The 20,733-nt window shown below is 47.3% G+C and overlaps 1 protein-coding gene across 2 annotated transcripts in view; it reads left to right on the forward strand.

The window, feature by feature from the left end:
- EXOSC10 (exosome component 10) overlaps window positions 1-20,733 on the forward strand; it is a 1,010,963-nt gene that overhangs the window by 61,020 nt on the left and 929,210 nt on the right. For both annotated transcript variants that reach the window (XM_069609938.1, XM_069609939.1), the window contains 2 exons: window positions 8,732-8,855; window positions 9,553-9,657. In XM_069609938.1, the coding sequence (XP_069466039.1) occupies window positions 8,732-8,855; window positions 9,553-9,657 (229 nt within the window). The remainder of the gene's footprint in view (window positions 1-8,731; window positions 8,856-9,552; window positions 9,658-20,733) is intronic.

A 20,733-nucleotide genomic window follows, 5' to 3' on the forward strand; every position in this document is an offset into this window, starting at 1 on the left:
GGATATTGTATAGAACTACTGCAGCGTCCCCGGAATCATCCTCCACGACAAAGAGTGCACTCCCTAGAGCATCAAAAGATCCTTCTCGAGGAGATCGCCATTCTGCTAGAAAAGGACGCGATAGAACTCGTCCCAGGACACCAGGTAAACAAGGGTATCTATTCAACTTACTTCCTTGTGCCAAAGAAAGATTTGACAATGCGCCCAGTATTGGACTTACGGCCTGCCAACAAGTATGTCAAGCCCCAAAAATTCCGTATGACCACGCTACAAGAGGTAATCCCCCTCCTAAAAAAGGGGGATTACATGGCAACCTTGGATATGAAAGATGCTTATTTTCATATTTCCATGCTCCCAGCGCACAGAAAGTACTTGCGCTTCAAGGTGGACAGTCGCCACTACCAATTCAAGGTACTGCCCTTCGGGATAGCTTCAGCACCAAGGGTATTCACCAAGGTACTGGCGGTGGCGGCTGCACACCTACGCAGGGAAGCAATCCCGGTGTACCCTTATCTGGACGACTGGCTCATAACGGGGGAAACCCCAGGAATTTGCAGGTCAAACATTCAAAGGACTATCGACCTCCTCCACGAATTAGGCTTCTCCATCAACGAGAAAAAGTCAAGTCTGGTGCCAAGCACCTCAAAACAGTTTCTAGGAGCTATCCTAGATACTCAGAAAGGATTGACCTTCCCTTCGGAAGAGAGAATTCGGAATATACTTCTGCAAATTCCGCATTATCAGTCAGGTCAACAGATAACAGTACGCAAAGCTATGCGGTTACTGGGCATGATGGCGTCATGCATTTACCTGGTCCCCCACGCGCGTCTGCGCATGCGTCCCATGCAGGAATGGTGGGCGAAACAGTGGTCTCAGGCAAGTGGTCATTGGGACGATCTAGTGGTCGTTTCGCCAACACTCGTAGAGAGCCTACACTGGTGGACAAGAGAGAATCTCGCAAGGGGGAAACCCTTTTACGATCCCGAAGTACAAGCCGTGGTGACTACAGATGCATGCCTGACTGGGTGGGGAGCTCACCATCTCCACCACACAGCTCAGGGTCTCTGGTCTCACTCAGTAGCCAAGAACCACATCAATATGCTAGAGCTTCTGGCAGTATTCCGAGCGCTAAGGGCGTTCGAGCCCCATCTACTGAACTTGTCGGTGCAGATCAGGACGGACAGCACGACAGCCATGTTCTATCTGAACAAGCAAGGGGGGACTCGTTCGCCAAATCTGTCCAAGCTTGCCCAGAAAATATGGATATGGGCACTCAGACGGAACATCTTCCTGTCATCGCAACATGTTCCAGGGGAGCTCAATTCCCTAGCGGATGCTCTAAGCAGAGACTCCCTCCCAGAAGAACACGAATGGGTCCTTCACAGAGACGTAGTAGAAGATCTCTTCTCTCAGTGGGGTTTCCCCACTATAGACCTATTCGCCACAAGCGAAAACAAACAATGCCCAGGATTTGCATCCAGGTTCCCCCAGCCGGACTCCCAAGGGAATGCCCTGTGGATGAACTGGTCAGGGATGTTTGCGTACGCTTTTCCACCAACTCCTCTCATCAGGAAGGTGGTGTACAAGATGAACAAGGAATCGATGACGCTCATCCTAGTTGCTCCCATGTGGGCGAGACAACCATGGTTTCCACACCTACGCAGGATGGCGGTGTGCGAACCCATCAGACTCCCAGCCTGGTACAACCTACTGTCCCAGCAACAGGGTCAAACAGTGCATCAGGAACCCAACTCTATGAACCTAGCAGCATGGCTCCTGAAGTCATAGAGTTTGGACATCTCAAATTACCACAGAGGTGTATGGACATTCTAAAGGAGTCCAGGAAACCAAATACAAGGCACTGTTACTTTGATAAGTGGAAAAGATTTGTTATCTGGGGCCAGAATAAACAAATCAACCCGGTTGATTGCACTCCTTCCAACGCTGTGACATACATGCTCCACCTGCTGGATGCAGGGTTGGTTTTTAACTCGCTGAAAGTACACCTGGCAGCCCTCTCGGCTTACACCACATCCCATAACAAGGTCTCGTGGTGGAAAGTACCAGTGGTTAAAGCCTTCATGGAAGGAGTAAAGAGACTTCACCCTCCTATTTCGAACCCACCGCCAGGATGGGACCTCAACGTGGTGCTAGCTAAGCTCATGGGACCCCCATTCGAACCCATGCATAAAAGTAGTCTCAAACACCTGACTTATAAAACGGCCTTCTTAGTAGCCATTACCTCCATAAGAAGGGTCAGTGAAATTCAGGCTCTGTCAGTGCAGGATCCTTTCTTTACTATCCACAAGGACAAACTGGTTTTACGCACACACCCTAGGTTCTCACCTAAATTCATATCCAAGTTCCATGTAAACCAGTCCATCGAGCTTCCGACTTTCTTCCAGAACCCGCAAAGCTCGGCTGAGGTGAAACTACACACCCTAGATGTGCGTAGGGCGGTCCTATACTATGTAAATAAAACCAGACCGCTAAGGAAAACAGATCAACTGTTTGTCTCCGTAGCTACAGGCAGAGAGGGGGATCGCGTCTCTAAGGGCGCTATCTCGAAGTGGATTATCAACTGTATACAGCTGTGTTACTCTCTTTCTGAAAAGACTCTGCCTTTTACGCCAAGGGCCCACTCTACTAGAGGCATTGGTGCCACTCTGGCTTTCATTGCAAATGTTCCCCTCGACACCATTTGCAAAGCGGCTACTTGGAGCTCTATTCACACTTTTACTCAGCATTACTGCATTGACACTCATTCCAAGACAGATACACAAGTGGGACAAGCGGTTCTAAGACACCTGTTTGCTCATGACCCTTCTCACATCCCACCTCCTTCTTCTGGTACTGCTCGCTAATCTATGCACAGCATGTGATCTAAGCAGATTCCACAAGCCTCAGAAGGGATACATTACTCACCGTAATCGTATTTCTGATGCTTGTATCTGCTTAGATTCACATGCGACCCACCCTTCCTCCCCTCCGAGAGAAGGCGCATAATTGCTTGTAGTCTTACCTTTCTGTCTATCTGCTTGGATTATCGGTACTCACGCTACTCCTCATGCTTCCTCATGTCAGAAAAAATACAATCTGAGGATCCTACACGCGTGAGGGATCTTGGGTACAGTGGACGTCACACTAGGGATAGTATTACTGGCACGCCTGTGTCGACGCCCATTTTCGACTTTCGAAAAACAAACTGTAATACTCCGCAGCTTCCACTAGATGTCGGCCTATGCACAGCATGTGAATCTAAGCAGATACAAGCATCAGAAATACGATTACGGTGAGTAATGTATCCCATATATATATGTATGTGTGTGTATATATATATATAATATATATATATATATATATATATATATATTTTTTTTTCGTATCCGGGTGATTTTTATTATTGAGGAGAGTGCCGTCCAGAAAGCTGCAATTCACTTTCACTTTTTCTTTGTCTTGATATTAATGCGGCTGACCGCGTATATGGACAGGCACCCATGTTTTGCAGAACTATCAGCAAATAAGTAAAGGACAGAGCACGTCGCTTGCAAGTCGGAGTGTCTGGTTACCAAGGATCCGCGACGTAGCCACCCATCGGAGAAACTTTCCACGGGGAAACGGGAACAGAACATATGGAGACCTGAGAGACCGTGCGGGCGCAGCTCTGCAACAACGCAATTCGAGTCGGAGGACCTCTGTTCTCGGAAGCTCCGATGACCCAGCATGTCATCCGCGTATATATTAAGTACAGTGTCCTATAATTTCAAGGCTAATATTTAATTACAATGCCACTGAAAAGACAGGGCTTTCCCATCTCGGGGAGAGTAACATTGTACACCGTTTCTCACCGGATATGTTTTTGACACAGCAGATCATGGTGGCCGAGGAGCAAAGTAGAGATGCCGAACCTTCCGCCGTGTTCGATCAAAGTATCAACCCAAAGAAAAGTATACAACAATCGCAGATTAGCCAAACCAAGTCCATACAACAATCAATGGCATAATTGGAAAAATTGCTTTAAAAAAAGGAAACAAATATATGGTGGGAAATGAAATCTTTGCAAAACTATATTGGTAACAAACAAATCCCAAGGGGTCTAAGAATTTTGACCATCCCAACATATGAAGATCTGGACCCTCAAATGCAACAAGAATGGGGAGAGGCCACCAATGAATGCTCATTTAAAATGCTAATGACCCTAATTAAATATGCCAAAAGTGACAGATCAAAGGCCTTGAAAGAAATGGAAGTACTAGAATCAAATGTGTACAACAGGAGCTGAATCCAAAACAGCAAATGAGCTCAAGGTACAGATGGATAAAAATATTAGCAAGTATGAAGAAGAAATAAAAGAGAGGAAACAGAGGAAATTCCTTCGTAACAAGGACTATGCCAGTGGAAGAATATACACTTTCTCGAGAAAATAGGATTCCATCAGAAAGGGAATGCAAAGTCAAAAGCAAAATCCAATTCTGGTTATTTCAGATGAAGATTCAGAGATGGAAACAAGTGCCGGATCATCTACAGATACCTGAAGCAGTACAAATGAACCTCTTCCAAGATTAAACATTTTTCTTAGAGGAAATGAAACTCCTGCATCAAGTTGGGAAAAACATGCAAGGCAGAAACCAGCAGAGGAAGAACAGGCGGGGGAGAAGGGGCCAAAGCAAATCCAAAAAAAAGTCAGGAGCCCCGCAGACATGCTCTGGGAAGACCAAGAAACAGAAACAATGATGACTCAGAATGCACGAGTCGTTAATCTGTCAGAGAGAACACTAACAGACCTAGAAACCAAAGTTCTGTCGAAGGGACTATTTTTCTGTCTAACGTCCAACTTCGATTATGCTCAATGCAGAGCGGATTTACATCTGTTCATTAGAAAAATCAGATTGGCAAAATTCTTTGCGGGTGTAAACAACAATGATACATCTACAAGACCAGAATTACCATCGGCATTAACTATTAGAGACATAACAACATTATGTACTTTAACATCATTACAAGAAAATGACGGAGACAACAGAATTAAACTCATCTGATTTAGAATGGTTTTCTAACGTACCGGAAGATCTCCTTACTAATATGCCAGCACCAAGCCTTTTAAGGAAAAAATTGAGATTCATTCCACCAACTAATAACATGGCACATATAGATCTCATTGAGGATCTGATCATAGATTTGAAAAAGTTGGCTTCTATGAACAATAAAATGAACCACAACATAACCTCAGAAGAATGGATAGCCATAAATAATGTGATACAAGATAAGACAATTGTCATCCGCTCATCGACAAAGGAGGAAACATTGTGATCTTGAATACACAGGATTACAAGAGAAAAGCCATGCGTCAGATTAAACAAATCAATAACTAAGAGAAACTACTTGCTAATCCATATAAATCCTACAAAATGGGGTATGATGAGAAATTTTCAACATGGCATGCAATGGGTCTTTTGACTGTACGAGAAAAGGCTTTCCAGACTAAGGGTTTTCCTATTTTGCCAATTTTACATTTTCTACCCAAGATCCACAAATGTAAGAGAAAACCGCCGGGTAGGCCAATAGCTGCATCAATTGACTGTCTCCTAGAAAACACATCGAAATATCTGGATCAATTCTTGTTTCCGTTTGTTCAGACATTGCCATCCTACATTAAGAATACATCAGATTTTCTCCAACAAATCGATCAAATACCATGGAAGCCAGGGTATCTATTAATAACATTGGATGTTGTCTCCTTATATACATGCATCAAACATCAGGAAGGCATGGAAGCTATTAAAAGGTTTTTATCCACTAGGTCATTTAGCTTCAGAGACCACTCGCAAATGTTATTGGACATGCTTTTTTTCTGCCTTACACACAATGCTTTCATGTTTGATGGCCAACATTATAAGCAATTGTGTGGAACAGCCATGGGCACGACAGTAGCACCCACATACGCAAACCTCTTTATGGGGGGCTTGAGAAGCTAGACTGTTTTCTGAAGAAGCCCTAGTTACATACACTAACAAGGTGGCTCTATGGCGTTGTTACATTGACGATTTGTTTATAGTGTGGGAAGGCAGTGAACAAGAATGGATGTGTTTTTTTTTCAACATCTTGAATGCACATGATATTCTTAAATTGACCAAACAACATGATCTAACAGAGGTGGTATTCCTGGACATTAAGATCAAGGTAAGAAATAGTATTGATGACAGAAACCTATAGAAAACCAACAAGGACAAACTCATTGCTTCATGTGGAAAGTGCACACCCGAAATGTCTAAAGAACAGTATACCATATGGTGAATTTCTAAGAATGAAGAGTAATTGTAGCGAAAACAAAACATTTGAAGAGTGCCAAAATAACAGCGACTAATTTCATGGCAAGAGGCTACAAGAAGTCGACTATTAATAGTGCATTCAATCAATGCGCCAAACAAACTTGAGCGGATATTTTCAGAAAAAACAGAAGAGTGAACAGAGATCACAGGAAACTAAATCTGAAAGTATACGCTTCATCACAACTTATAACAATGGGGCAAAAGACATCCAGAAGATTTTGCCCAAACGTTGGATGCTGCTACAAAGGGATCCAGATATTGAAGGATGCATTCAGAAAAATGCCAGTGACATTTAGAAAAGCGAAATCGCTACAATCGGAGTTGTCACCAAGTCTCTTCATGACCTCGACACAGACAACAAGTCAATGGTTAACAAACAACCAGGATGGTTTTTACAAATGCACAAAATGCAAGGCTTGCAAACATGGGGTAGCCCTTAAATACTATGTACATCCACGAACCCAGAGGAAAGTGATTATTACTAAACATATCACCTGTGCAACAACTTGCGTGTTCTGTGTAATCACATGTGGCTGTAACCTCTGGTATATAGGCAGCACTAAGTTAGAAGTGAAACTTTGAATATTACAACATCTTCGAGCCATTAAAAACAAGGATCCTACTTAGCCCCTTGACAAGCATTTTGAAGAAAAGCATAATGGAGACATTTCTTCTTTTAAATATTTTGGCATAGATAAAATTCTACCACACCCAAGAGGAGGCAATCGAGAACTAAAACTGAGACAAACTGAATGCAAATATATCATTGACTATCAGACAAAAAACCCGGATGGTCATAAGGACGAGGAACTCTATACTTTAGTGGGAAATTAGATCATTTTTGGGTATAACTAGTGTAATAAAATATTGATGCTGTGTTTGAAAATATGAGACTACAATACTGTTGCTTAGCTTTTTGATACTTTTTAATGCACTTTTTTCATAGAACACTTTTTACACTTAACATGTAGGGGGCTTTTTAATATATTTTTAACATATGTTTTTTGTCAATCTGTTACAGGCTTTTTTTAACACTTGAAAAATATGTTCATTCCAAGCCACGCATCCACCCCCCTCACACCCCACCGTGCGCTTTTTTTTTTTTTGGCTTTCTTTGTAATTAACATTTTACACATTTGGAAATTGATAATACTGTGGATAATCAAATGGCTTTGTATAGTTTGAGCACTATGCACTTTATCTTGGCAATTAGCTCTTTAATAACATCAATAAGTGATGAGTACAGTTGAATGTTGCTATAATGCACTATGCACTTTAGTTGCTACAATGCACTTTATTCAAAGTACTAGACACTTTAGCAATATGGAAAGTGCAACATCAGCAGGACGATCTATGCGCTTTACTCAAAGCATTAGACACTTTAACAATCCGGGAAGTGCAATATATGACGTAGACCTAACTGAATGCAGATAACATCAGGCTTTTCCGTTTGGTAAAGAATAACTTATGTATGCAAAAAAGTAAAGATGAAGTCATTTTCTCCCAAAATAAATCAAACTTATATTGGCACTGAGGTGCCATTGTTATGTTACTATAAATAGTAAGCACTATGCACTTTACAAAAATAATTAGTATTTTTGGAACATGAACAAACTATCAATATTGTTGATAGGTTGCTGCTGCATTTCGAGCACTATGCACTTCATGCAAAGCACAAGACAACTAGATTTTAGCAGTATTTCCCAATGCATTTGACTATTCCAAGATGACACTCAGAGAAACAGGAATTGTGAACAAAGATTTTGTTCAATGGAAAGCAAAGAAGGACTTTTTGTATTTGTAAAAGTGTTTAAAAAGAGAAGCCTGTTTATGTCTACAATCTGACGAAGCCCGCAAGGGTGAAACGCGTAGTTGTTTTTTCTCCTGAGCTACCTGTCGACTGTATCTGCTAAAATAAAGGACATTTGATGGAGATCCTTTTGTTCGTATCCGGGTGATTTTTATTATTGAGGAGAGTGCCGTCCAGAAAGCTGCAATTCGCTCTTTCACTTTTTCTTTGTCTTGATATATACACACACACACACACGCACGTGAGGAGACACCTGTTTACCACATATATGCGGGAGGAGACCCCTGCAGCGCAGCTCTTCCCAACATCCCTTCACTTTTTATATTTACTCAACTCATATTATATTTTTTACACACGCTGTCGGCTCTGCGGTTGATTGATGCAGGCCACTGCACTTGTTTGCAGAGCCTTTGTCTGGACTTGACATTGCCCTCTTTTGTTGAGATCTGTGTAAAAATATTGCATCGTATCTATCTGCTTCAGTGTTTTTTGTGCTGCCCTTTGTTTGATTCAAGATTTTCATCCCAAAGCATGCCATTTGCTGATTATAATGCTGTCGGATAACCTACGAATTTTTGTCTTCTGCCCACAGTATGAGTAGGGTGATGCAGTACCATGGCTGTCGCAGTCACATCAAGGATCGCAGTAAAGTCACTGAGCTGGAGGACAAGTTTGACCTGCTGGTGGATGCTAATGATGCTATACTTGAAAGAGTGGTGCGTTTTCCTCTCACCAGATATCTGGTTATCTAGATATACACTTTCTTGTGCTTCTTGCTGCATAGTCTGAAGGCAGCTTCAACATGGCCCTTCTGCACTGTCCTTGCCTCCTTTTTGAAAACATTCTACGTGTCCATTCTGACCCCTTGGTTTAATGACTTGATGAAGTTGTAAGTTGGCCTGTGCTGCCTCTAGATGTGGTCTGGAGGGAGTGTTTGTGTTCTCCTGCTAAGTTGTAAAGTTGCTACACATCTCATGGTAAAAGAGGGGTGTATGAGTAGCAGAGGCTTTATGGAGGTAGGATCGCTGCTTATAAGTCCCTAATAAGTAACTGGTATCCTTACTGGTGTCCTTTCTTGAGAAAAGTAGGTTTTGGCGTTTTTGTCACGAATGCTTTACACAAGGCTAGCTATTTTCACCCTTTTCCACTGTAACCATATTCTACAGTAAATGGTTCTAAGTTTTGCAACTCTATCTAGTTCTACAGGGCTGGTCTGAATCTGGCAATGGTGCATAAGGCTTCTGCCATTAATTACCAGACGCTTGAATTCTAGTTGTATTGCTCTTTCTGGTGCATTATATCAGTGGGTTCTGTTCTTTACTCATGTCTTTCATTTGGAAATTGGCCGCTGGCTCTTTGTAGGTATGCAAGTGATTGTTACATGTGTACTTTAACCTTCTTTTATCCTCTAAGGGTATTCTACTAGATGAAGCTTCAGGAGTTGTCAAGAACCAGCAGCCTATCCTTCCCGCAGGCCTTCAGGCTCCCAAGACCATTGTGTCTAGCTGGAACCGTAAGGTGAGCAATGTTGTAAAATGAGTGTCCTGTCCTTGCAATTCAAATGTATTTAGTAACATAACTGGTTCTGCTATGCGTTGTACTATGACATTATTTGATTGTTTGATGGACTAAAACAATTCATTCTTTTAGTAAGTGATATACGTTGGTCTTTGTTCTGTCAGGTGGGGCTAGTGAGTTGCCTCTTATATGAATGCAATTGCTGGAAAGTAACACTGTAGAGTGTGTGGATCACTACCATGGGGCTTTGGCATAGTGTGCTCTGTGCATAGATTGCAACACTTGATTCAGCATTATGTGTGTACGCTGTAAGGAAGGCATGGTATCAAACAGTAAGACGGCCACAATTGATCAGTTCAAGGGCGTTTATTGAACTTCATTGGGGTTTGAAAAATGGCTATCTAATCCCAACTCTAAAGATGGAAGCAAGCTACGACAATCAAAAAATAACGCAGTCTTTATAGAGTCTTGTCAAAATAAAAGGGCCTATACTGATAAACCTATTGCTAATCCTTAACTCTAACTACAAATAGTGTGGGAAACAATGTTATGCAAAAGAAAAGTGTTCAAGAAATGATATGTCAGGATACTTGAGCCGTTGGCTTCCCGTCCCCATGTTTTCAGCAGGGGACAAGGTGGCACACTCAAGCTTAATACACGCTCTGGCTTCTCTAGCACGAGGATGCGAGGATGCAGTTCAAAACCTCAGCATCAGGGCCTTCTGAAGTCTCTTTGCCATTCAAAGTCTCTTATTTCAGAGAGCCTTTAGACACAACAAACCTTGAGGTTCACATGTACAACTTCTGGGGTGCTCTACTGTTCACCCCGGGCCCACCTGTGCCCGGCTCAGACCCAATTTCTCATTTTCGAAACTTTCTCTACTTCATCAAAATTTAAGACTTTCGACTGTGCTCTGGCTTTTGCTCGACCCGTCGCAGGAGCACTTCGATTCATAATTCTTTGTTCTCCTTGTTAATATAACCATTTAACGTTCACTTCTCAGCTGGATACCTTACAGAGACCTTGATTGAGCACCCATGCGGTGCCGGACCACTCTGTCAAAGGGATTGTATCTTGCTTTTAAAGTTCAATCACTCATCAACTTTACATGAGTCTTTTGCCACACACGTTTTAACAATGTTCGTTCCAGCGCTCGCCATATGATGTTGCTGCTTGCAACCTTGGTTTCAACATAGACCGCTTTTGTATCGGTCTCTCCAACTCACCGGCTGTGATTTCACTGACAATGCTTTGTTCTTGGAGCCAAGGACCGTACTACCACGGAGGCTGCTGCTCCCCTCCTTGATTACTGACGCGGGGGAGGGCCCCGGCTATCTCCGACACACAATGCATGATTCTTCAGCCTGGTTTCCTGGTCTTGCGCGTTCTAATCTTGAAGGCCCTTGAAAGTAACGGTTCCTTGTCAGAAACATATTTATTGCATTTGCTGTACGGCCAAACCCTGATGTATCACGGCGTAGTTCCAGACCTCTTGATTATAATTCGACAACATTGAAAGTACATACATATTCCCAGAGGGATGCCCTCCTGGCCTCCTTTCACTCCTCTAAGGACATCATCAATGTCTATGTGAATGGCACCGTCCTGGTCCTAGGCCATCAGGCCAACCTTCACATCTTAGATAGACTCTTCCCACGCCTTATCAATTTCCCTTCTTCTCCTGCTATCCCCTCTCCTTCCTACACAGCACCCTCGCCTTCCCCTTTTGCGTCCTCCCCGGCTACCTTGCCCTCTCCTTCCCTCTCTGCCCCCCCTCAGGCTCCTCCTACACCTCCCCAGGGCGTACCTCTGATTTGTACCCCTCCCCAGAAGTCCTTCAAAGATGGAAACCTTCTCCATCTTGCTACTCTTAACACTTGCTCAGCTGTCAAACACTCCTCTGACATCTGCTGCCTTCTTGAGGAACTGGACCTCGATGCCCTTGGCCTCACGAGACATGGTTCACTGCCAGCTCTGTCACTAGCTTTGAAACGCTCCTCCCTGATGGCTACAAGATCCTCTACGCGCCCAGGCCCAACCGGTCAGGTGGGTGGTGTAGCCCTGATTTTCCCCGAATTGATTCCTGCCTCTGTCATTCCTATGCAGGCCTACTCCTCTTTTGAAAGCCTTCTCTGCAGTGTCTCTCTCTCTCCCCCCCTAGCCATTCCCTTACTGTGGCTACTATCTATCGGCCACCTGGTGCGATCTCCTCCTTCCTCTGAGTGGGCGGACCTCTCCTCCTCACTCCTGGTCTCAACCTCTCAACTCCTCCTTCTTGGAGACTTTAACATCCACCTGGATGCTTCCTGTCCTCCCTCTGGCCTCTTTCGTGACCTCTGCGACTCTCTCGCTCTCCATCTTCCCCTCTGGCCCGACTCACTCTGCAGGGCACCCTCTGGATGTTCTTATCTCCTTAGACCTTCCCCTTTCTGCCCCTCACCACTCTACTCTCCTGGAGTGATCACGTTCTCCTTTCCTCCCATCTCACCCTCTCTACCCCTCAGGCCAAGCCACTAACTTCATTGCCACCCACCTTCTCGGTCATCCGACCCATGAAGCGCGTGTCAGATGAGGCTGCCGCTACTTTATCTCCCACTCCTGCCCCCTTGGCCGACTCTCACCCTGACACTGCCCTTTCCTTGCTCCACTCTGTCTGATACTCTGGATTTTCTTGCCCCTGTCATGAGAATTCGCCTGAAGCCCAAAGCCAAGTGCAACTCCTGGTACGACTCTGACCTCGTCACCCTCAAACACAAGTGCAGGGTGGCAGAGAGGAAATGGCTTGCTTCATGTACATCCTCCGACAAACTGGCCTGCCGCCTGCTCCAAAGTCAATACCAACTCTGTCCTCACCAAGAAGAGGGTTCTCGCCCAAGCCCTCATCTCTGCGCCATCTAACAACTCGGCTGAACTCTTTAAAATCTGCAAGGAACTGGCTAATCCCGCCGCAGTCTCTACCTCTCCTGTCCTTTCCCAGGCACTCTGCACAGCACTGGCTTCTCACTTAATCTCTAAAACTCAGGACATCCTGTCCTCACTGTCCACCTCTCTCCTCCCTACCTCTACTCCCTGCTCTTCCTCTTCCTCTGGCTCTTCTGCAGCCACCTTTCCTCCCTCCTTCTCTGCCTTTACCCTGTTCTCAGCTGACAAAGTTTCGAGACCAGTCTGATCTATGAAAGTCTTGCCAAAACAGGTTCACCCATGTACCTCAAAAACCATCAAGGACTACATCGACTCACTGGCTCCTGCCTTGGCTGACTTCTGCACCACTCCTTCTCCACTGGAGTCTTCCCATCCCCCCTGAAGTACTCCCTTGTGCACCCTCTTCTTAAGAAACCCTCTGCTGACCCCTCCTGCCCGGTAACTATCCCCCAATCTCCATCACTCCCTTCCTGGACAAACTCTTTGAAAACTAGCCATCTCCCAGCTTAGTCTCCACACTGAACCTGTTGGTTGTCTACATGACCATCAGTCTGGCTTCAGAGGTGCCAGAAGCACGGAAACTGTTCTCCTGAACATCTGTGAAGACCTGCTCTCCAACCTTGATTCTAACATCCTGTGTCCACCTCTTGCTTTATCTCTTCTGCCTTTGACACTGTCAACCATGCCATCCTGCTCAAATGTTTCCGTGATAACCTTGGTATCACCGTCAGGCCCTGTCGTGGCTGACTTCTTTCCTCTCTGACCGACCCATCCCCCCCTCCCAGGTCCAACCTGGGCCCACATCCTCTCCGCCATCTTTTTCTCTACCTGTGGTGTCCCCCAGGGGCTAACCTCTCTCCCTGGCTGTTCAACCTATACCTGGCACTTCTTGCCCACCGCATTGCAACTCTCTGCCCTAATTTTCAGTGCTATGCAGATGACACTCGGCTCATTTTCAGGCTACCCTCGGCCACCTCTTCTCAGTCTCTCATCGCTGACTGTCTGTCTGCTATCCAGTGGTGTGCCGCCAATGACCTCTGCCTTAATGCCAGTAAGACTGAGATGCCCCTCATCAGCACACCCGCACCCTCCTTTCCTGTCACTCTCTGGCCGGCCTCTCTTGGCCCTCCTCCTGTTCCATCCTGAGAGGCTAAAAACCGTGGGGTCATCTTTGACCCCCCACTCTCCTTCTCTCCTCGCATCTGATTATTTAAAAAAAATATATATTTTTATTGGTTTTATAACAAATCAACAGTTATCATTAATGCACCGTTTAGAAATCTTGAGTATCCCCCCTCCCTCCCAACTTTCCCAAGACCACAATAATTGTTCAGTTCCACACGTTACGGAAGGCCCTCAAGGGCTGCCAGTGTTGTCGGTGGTGGAAGCTACTTCTGTTGGATGAAATAATGACACCGTGAGCGCCACCCATTGATGTAGTTCTTCACCGATGTCCAGTCTCTGTTCTCTTTGCGCGTTTTCCCATGCTCCAGTTTCAGCCGTTGTCCACTTACGGAGGTCATCCCACCACAATGTTATGCTAGGGGATTTGGGAGATTTCCACCCCATGGCGATGCGTCTCTTCGCTAAAATGTACATCAGGTCTTTGAGCCTGTTCAGGGGTTTGTTTTATTGTTGCTTTTTTTGTATCTGCCCAGGATGCACGCTCTAGGTGACTGTACGTCCAAGATGTCTGCATCAGCAACCTTCGCAGCGTTCTGTGACCAAAAGGATTGTATGTTCTGGCATCCCCAGAACATGTGCGTCATCCCCACACGGGGTTCGTTGCATTTAGGGCATTCTATTGTTCCCGCTCCTTTGAATTTGGGAATAACTTCAGATGTAAGATACGCTCTGTTGATTATATAAAACTGTATGAGCTGCAGTCGGGCGTTTCGGTGTCGGACACTTTTGGTGAGTTATTGATTCCCATTCCTTATCCTCAAATTGTAGGCCCAGCTCCTGTTCCCACTTCACTTTGCACTTGAGGTCTTGCTTGGTTGCGCTAACTAGCAGTGATTCGTAGAGTCTCGAGGTTTCATGTCCGCCCTCGGCAGCGTTTAACATGTTTTAAATGCTGTCAAGTCCAGTTTCCATGTTCTCTACCATCTGTTTGCGAGCTTTCTTATCACCGTGCCATGAAGTAGGAACTTCTCTACTGGTAGTTGTGAGGTCGCATGTAGTTCTGTGAATATTAGGATGTCCTGGTCGTTCACTAGTTCGCCAACGCATGGTTCCCACGTATTCCTCATTTCTTTCAGGCCCCCCGGTCTGTTTGTCATGATGGCAGCAATCTGTATCTGAGGTGAGTATGGGCCGCATGTCTTCATGGTTTTACAAGCTCGTTTCCAGATCTGGATACCGATCTTCATTAGGTGTGGTTTGTGTTGATTCACGCCATCAGGGGTCCAGAATAAGTCTGAGTAGCATGTGGGGGACGGCTGGTTGTAGGAGCCGGGTGTAGGTTGTGGTTTCGTCCGCCATCCATTGAATGACATGTTTCAGTTGGCCTGCTAGGTAATATAATTAAAAGTTGGGGATTTTCAAGCAGAAAGGGTCGTAGGGTCTCTGCAGTACTTCCAGTGCCACTCTGCCTCCCTCCTTGCCACAGTAATCCTCTGCATAGTTTGTTTAGGTCTTTTGAACTGCTGGGGGATGTTATAATGGGACATTGGTGAAGAAGTGTAGGAGGCGGGGTAGCGCCACCATTTTAAGGAGCCCAGCTCTTCCTGCGACTGAGTGGGAGTCTACCCCAGAAGTCCATTGACTTTTCTAGGTTGTCTTTGGCTCTCGCTGTGTTGAGGGAGTGCTCGGTCTTGCGGTCTCGGTGAATGGTTATTCCAAGATATTTGAAGGAAGTGGTCTCCCATCTGAATGCCCTGGCTGGGAGACCTCCTTCACTGGCCTCACTTAATGATGCAAGGGGGAAGAGACAGGACTTATCATGGTTTATTTGTATCCCCGTGTATCTGTGAAACCCATCTAATGTCTCTAATATGTATGGCAGTATATGTTCTGGGTTGTTCAAGTAGAGGAGTGTGTTGTCTGCATACATGGAGACCAGATGGGTCACTCCGATCTCGATGACCCCGTCACCATACTCTTGCCTTAGGTATGCTGCTACAGGTTCAATTGCTATGATGTGCAGCATGGGGGAGAGCGGGCACCCCTATCGTGTGCCCCTATAGAGGCACCATTTTTCCGAAAATGTATTGTTTGTGCGTACCCTGGCCATGGGATCAGTGTATGAGTTTGGTCCACTTTAAGAAGGCCGGTCCTATTCCCATCTTGGCCATGGTGGCGTGCAACCACTTCCACCGGACTGAATCGAACTCCTTGGTGGCGTCTAAGGATGCCACTGCGCATTTTCCAGGCCTGCTATTGGTGCTGTATATGACATGGTGTCGTTTACGTAGGTTCTCTGTAATGGTTCGACCGGGTACGTACCCGGTCTGGTCTTGATGGATTAGTTGTGGGACCGCTCTACGCAGCCTCCTCGCTAGCAGTGCCGTCAGGATCTTGTTGTCGGCGTTAAGCGTAGATAAGGGCATGTAAGAGCTGCACTCTCCGCTGTCCTTGCCCGGTTTCAGTAGAGGGATAATTATGGCTTCTCTCATGGTGTCGGGCAGAGTACCTATTTCATATGCTTCATTGAACACATGGGCCAGGAGCGGGGCCAGCGTTTCCTCGTAAGTTTTATAGCACTCCCCCGGGAGCCCATCTGATCCTGGGGCCTTGCCGGATGGCAGGGTTCTAATGGTGGCCATAACCTCCTCGGGGTAATGGGCTCGTCTAAGGCCTCAGCCATTTGCACGTCTAGTTTGGGAAGCTTAATAATATCTAAGACCTCCTCTATTTCAGTGTCTGTTGGCGACGGGGGTTCGGTGTGAAGAGCTTGGTAAAACCTGGTGAACGCTAGGTTTATCTCGGCCTGCGTTTGTGCTATTGTGCCATCCGAGTTGAGGACTTGGCAAATGGGCGTCCTGGGGGCTTCACTCTTGGAAGCCAAGCAAGGAGCTTCCCTGGCTTGTCCCCAAGCGCTTGACTTTGTTCAATGTATTTTGTGTAACTAAGTTTCCCTAGTTTTTCCCAGTGCACCAGGCAGGCTTGTTTGAGCTCAACTATGTTTTGAACGTGGGTAGGGTCTGCGGAGGCTTTGGCTTCTAGTGCCTTCAGCTCATCTTCATTGCGTGCTAATGAGGTTAGTATGGACTTCTGAGCTCCTCCTATAGCTGCAATCATTTCCCCCCTCATGCCTCCCATGCTGTACTGATGTGTTGCACGCTATTCTCATTTAATTACCAGTAGTCCAGAGTGCTTTTTTTAATCTGTTCGGAGAAGGCCTCGTCCAGCAGGGCTTCACTTCTAAGCCTCCAGGTGGGCCCAGGGGGTCTGGGTGCAAACACTGTCCACGTGGTTATCAGTGGGGAGTGGTCTGACAACAATCTGGCAAGGTATTGTGTGTCCCGAACATAGCCAGTTATTCCTCGCTCACATGGATGTAATCTATTCTAGTGTGGACGGCATGTGGGGCTGAGTAATAGGAGTACTCTCGTTTCTCGGAGTGGTGTTCTCTCCATAAATCTCTGAGCGCGAATTGTTGCGTTAGTGCATTGAGTATTTTGGCAGGTGGGGACGGGCGGGCGTGCTTGTATCTGATCTGTCCATGAAGGGGTTTAGGGTGCAGTTGTGGTTCCCCCCCTGCCCCCACCACCCCCCAACAACCCCCCCACATCGAGGTGCAGTCTCTAAATGGACTTAGCCGATTATATAGGGACCGGAAGAAGACTGTGGCGTCGTGGTTGGGGGCATAGGTGTTAACCAGGCAGAGTTCCTTTCCCTCAATGGTGCCGTGTACCAGGGCCATTCTGCCTTCGTCGTCCGCTTTTGAGTGTATTAGTTTTATGGGGATGGAAGGGGCTATCAAGATCAGGACTCCTCTTGCGCAGGTGGATCCTATCAGCGTCCCAAGTTTTATCGAGTGCTGCTTGCTTTTGTGCATTCAGGTGAGGCGATTCCGACCTTACTGCGTTTTATGAATGTGTGGATTCGGCGCTGCTTGACATAGCTATTAATTCCTGACATTCCATGTCAAGATTCTGATTTTGTCAGCCATGTGTTTTGCGTGGTCGAACTTGTGCGGGTGGCGCTCCTGGCGCACTCCCTCTTGGTTTCGGTAGCTTCCGGTGCTCTGGGTGGTCTTGGTTTTCCTATAGATAGTTCCCAAACTTGAATACCAACTCCAGGGTTCCCCCCCCACCCCCCAAACTTTAAACTCCCCTGTAACATTAAAAGTCTAGCAGGGTTCCCCCCCCATTCTGACTACCCCGTTTCCGCTCCATTTGATCTCTTGGTGGTCTCTTGGTGCCCTACATCGGGTTAAATATACCCTAATTACTTCTGGGTGCAGAAGACGTCGCTTTGGCCGCTGTCGTGTAGGTTGCGGTGTTTATGTTCAGTGTGGCTCTAGTTCGGATCTAACTTGCTGTTTCTGGGTGTATGTTAAGCTTTTCCTTTTTTGCTTCCCGAATGTGCGTGCGCATTTTGATATTTGGGTGATCACTCTGGTTGCCGTTTGTTGTGGTTTGTGGTCCCTTGTTTCGAGGTCGTGGAGCTGCTTCCCATCCATCCATTCTCTGACTTCCGTAGGGGTGTCAAACAGGTGCCCTTTGTTGTTATGCAGCACTTTAAGCCTTGCTGGGTATAGGAGCATGTAGCGCAGTCCCGCTTTCTTCAGTCATGCTTTTGTGTGGATGAATTGGGCTCTTCTCATTTGGACCTGGAAAGTGTAATCGGGGTATATGGCTATCTTCGCTGCGTCTCTTTGTATACAACCGCCCGACCTTGAGAAGGCTAAGATTGTCTCCCTGTCCCTGTAGTTGAGCATCTTTGCAATTACTGGCCTGGATGGCGTCCCAGGGGGCAGACGTTTGGTGAGCGAACGATGCGCTCTTTCGATGGTGAAGCCTTGTTAATTTCCCAGCCCCGATTTCCTGCAGTAGGAGGTTTTTTATATAGTTTGTGGGGTCGTTTCCTTAAATGCCCTCCGGCAGGCCAATAATTCTGATGTTATTTCGGCCCTGTCCTCTAGGTTTTTCACCTTTTGTGCCAGTACGTCAACGTCCTCCAGGAGCTGGGTTTTGGTCACGGTGTTCTCTCGGACCTGGGTCTCAAGTGACTCTGTTCTGCCCGCTATCGAGCGGACGCCTTGTCTTAAAAAGTTCAAATCGATTGCCACAGCGTCAATTTTACTTTCCTTAATCATCTGGAGAGTTTTGATGGCTTCCAACAGCTGCGAGTTAGCTGGTTCCACTGGCGTTTCAGGGGGTTCTGTCCGTGTTGTCATGAGGCCGGTGGAGCTGGTGTCAGGCCTTGCCGTTCCAACAGCTGTGTAGGTCTCCATGGTGGTCTGCTTCTGCTTGCCTCTCGCTCCTTTCGTGGACATTACCCTGCGGACTGACGGCCCGCAGGGTAATGTCTGCTCAGGAAACCGGTGACGGCCCACCGGTTTCCTGAGCAGGCCGTGCCAGAGAGGGAAGGGGTACGCCGCCCCGGGGCTGCTCTGCAGCTGTGCGCGCTGTTTGTGACTCTCCCTGCAGTGTTTGTGGTGTCTGGGGGGTTGTGCAGCCCCCTCCCAATCCCTTAGGTGCAGGGGGAGTGGGCACCAGGGCTTGTTCTACAGTTTATTGGGGGCCCACGCTTTAGATGCTCAAGATATGGGGGGGGGGGGGATCCAGGCGGGGATGCCCAGTGGTGTCAGCTCTGTATGGGCAATGCTCTGCTGCCTCCCGTTGTACGGCCCCCGTGCAGGCAGCCTCAGCTAATCAGCCTTGTCGAGCGGCGGTGGGGCACGGCGAGCATATGGCGTCTGCAGCGTGTGGTTCTGGGCCCCGGCTTTACTTTTTACTAGCGTGGCCCTGGGGGAGGAGGGGGCGCCCTCCTCCAGGGCCCAGCGGACATGTATGACCACGCCGGGTCCCCCTCAACCCGCCAACCCCTCACCTTGTGTCTTTTCTGTGCCTCTGGGCACGTGTCCCAGCTCGCCTCTGTGGTCTCGCCAGGTCCGCCTGCAGAGTTCTGCGTATGCCAGTGGCGGGTGCCTCAGGACGCCTCTCGCTGTGTTTGCGCGTCGCTGCTGGCAGTGCGGGCCCTGCTTGGGGAGCTTCGCCAATGCTCCCAGCCAGGCCTCCCAGGGTCCGTTTTCCTGTGGGGGATCAGGGGAGTCAAGTCACTCGGGCATCCAGCGTCTCCAAGCGCCGGTCCCTCGGCAGCTGGGTTCTGGAGCGGTCCGCTCGCTCAGACTTCGGGTCTTCCAACTGGTTGCTCCAATGTTTGCCAAGCTCACGGGAAGCTCCGGTCTCGGCCATGTGGGTCTAGGCCCTGCATTCAATGTGGCGTCTGCTTTTCAGATGGCTGGCGCCATTTTCTCCGTGCGGGCTGTCTTCGCTTCGCTCGGCGCCCTGCCGCCGTGAAGGGTCGCAGCGGTGTGGAATCTCGGGTGGTGCAGCCTGTCGTGCCCAGCTGCAGTTGCAGAGGCTCTCAGCTGCTTGGGCCGCACAGGATTGTAGAGATTCAGCAGGATTTTGGACACATGAACCAGAGCTCACTGAAAGGCGACTTTCTTACATGGCGGTTAGCCACACCCCCCCCCTTCGCATCTCCGCTGTATCTAAGAAGTCACACTACCAGCTGCACCTCCTCGGAGATATTCTACCTTTCCTCTCCTTCCCCCAGAAGCTCACTGTCTCCAGAGCTCTGGTTTCTCTCTAGCCTGGACTACTGCAAAAGCCTCTTTCTAAATCTGCCATCCTCTACTCTCCGCCCTCTGCAACTCATCCAGAACAGGACTGCAAGACTTGTCCTTGGCCTCAAGCCCAGGGATTGTATCTCTTCAGGACTGAAATCTTTGCACTGGCTCCCAGTGGCTGCGAGGATCAAGTTCAAAACCCTCTGCATTGTCCACAAGGCCTTCTGGGGCCTGGGCCCAAAATACCTACAACTCTCTTCCTAAACATCTTCCTTCTCAAGCTCTTCGCTCATCTGCCTCCAACTCCCACAGGGTCAGTCGCTTCTCCAAGCAATGATTGAAGGTAGATCTCTTTCCTCTGCTGGGGCTTCCCTCTGGAACAGCCTCCCTGAAACTTGAGAACCATC

Source organism: Ambystoma mexicanum, chromosome 8, assembly GCF_040938575.1.
Source record: "Ambystoma mexicanum isolate Mex_15411 chromosome 8, UKY_AmexF1_1, whole genome shotgun sequence".
In the NCBI taxonomy this organism is placed as follows: Eukaryota; Metazoa; Chordata; class Amphibia; order Caudata; family Ambystomatidae; genus Ambystoma; species Ambystoma mexicanum.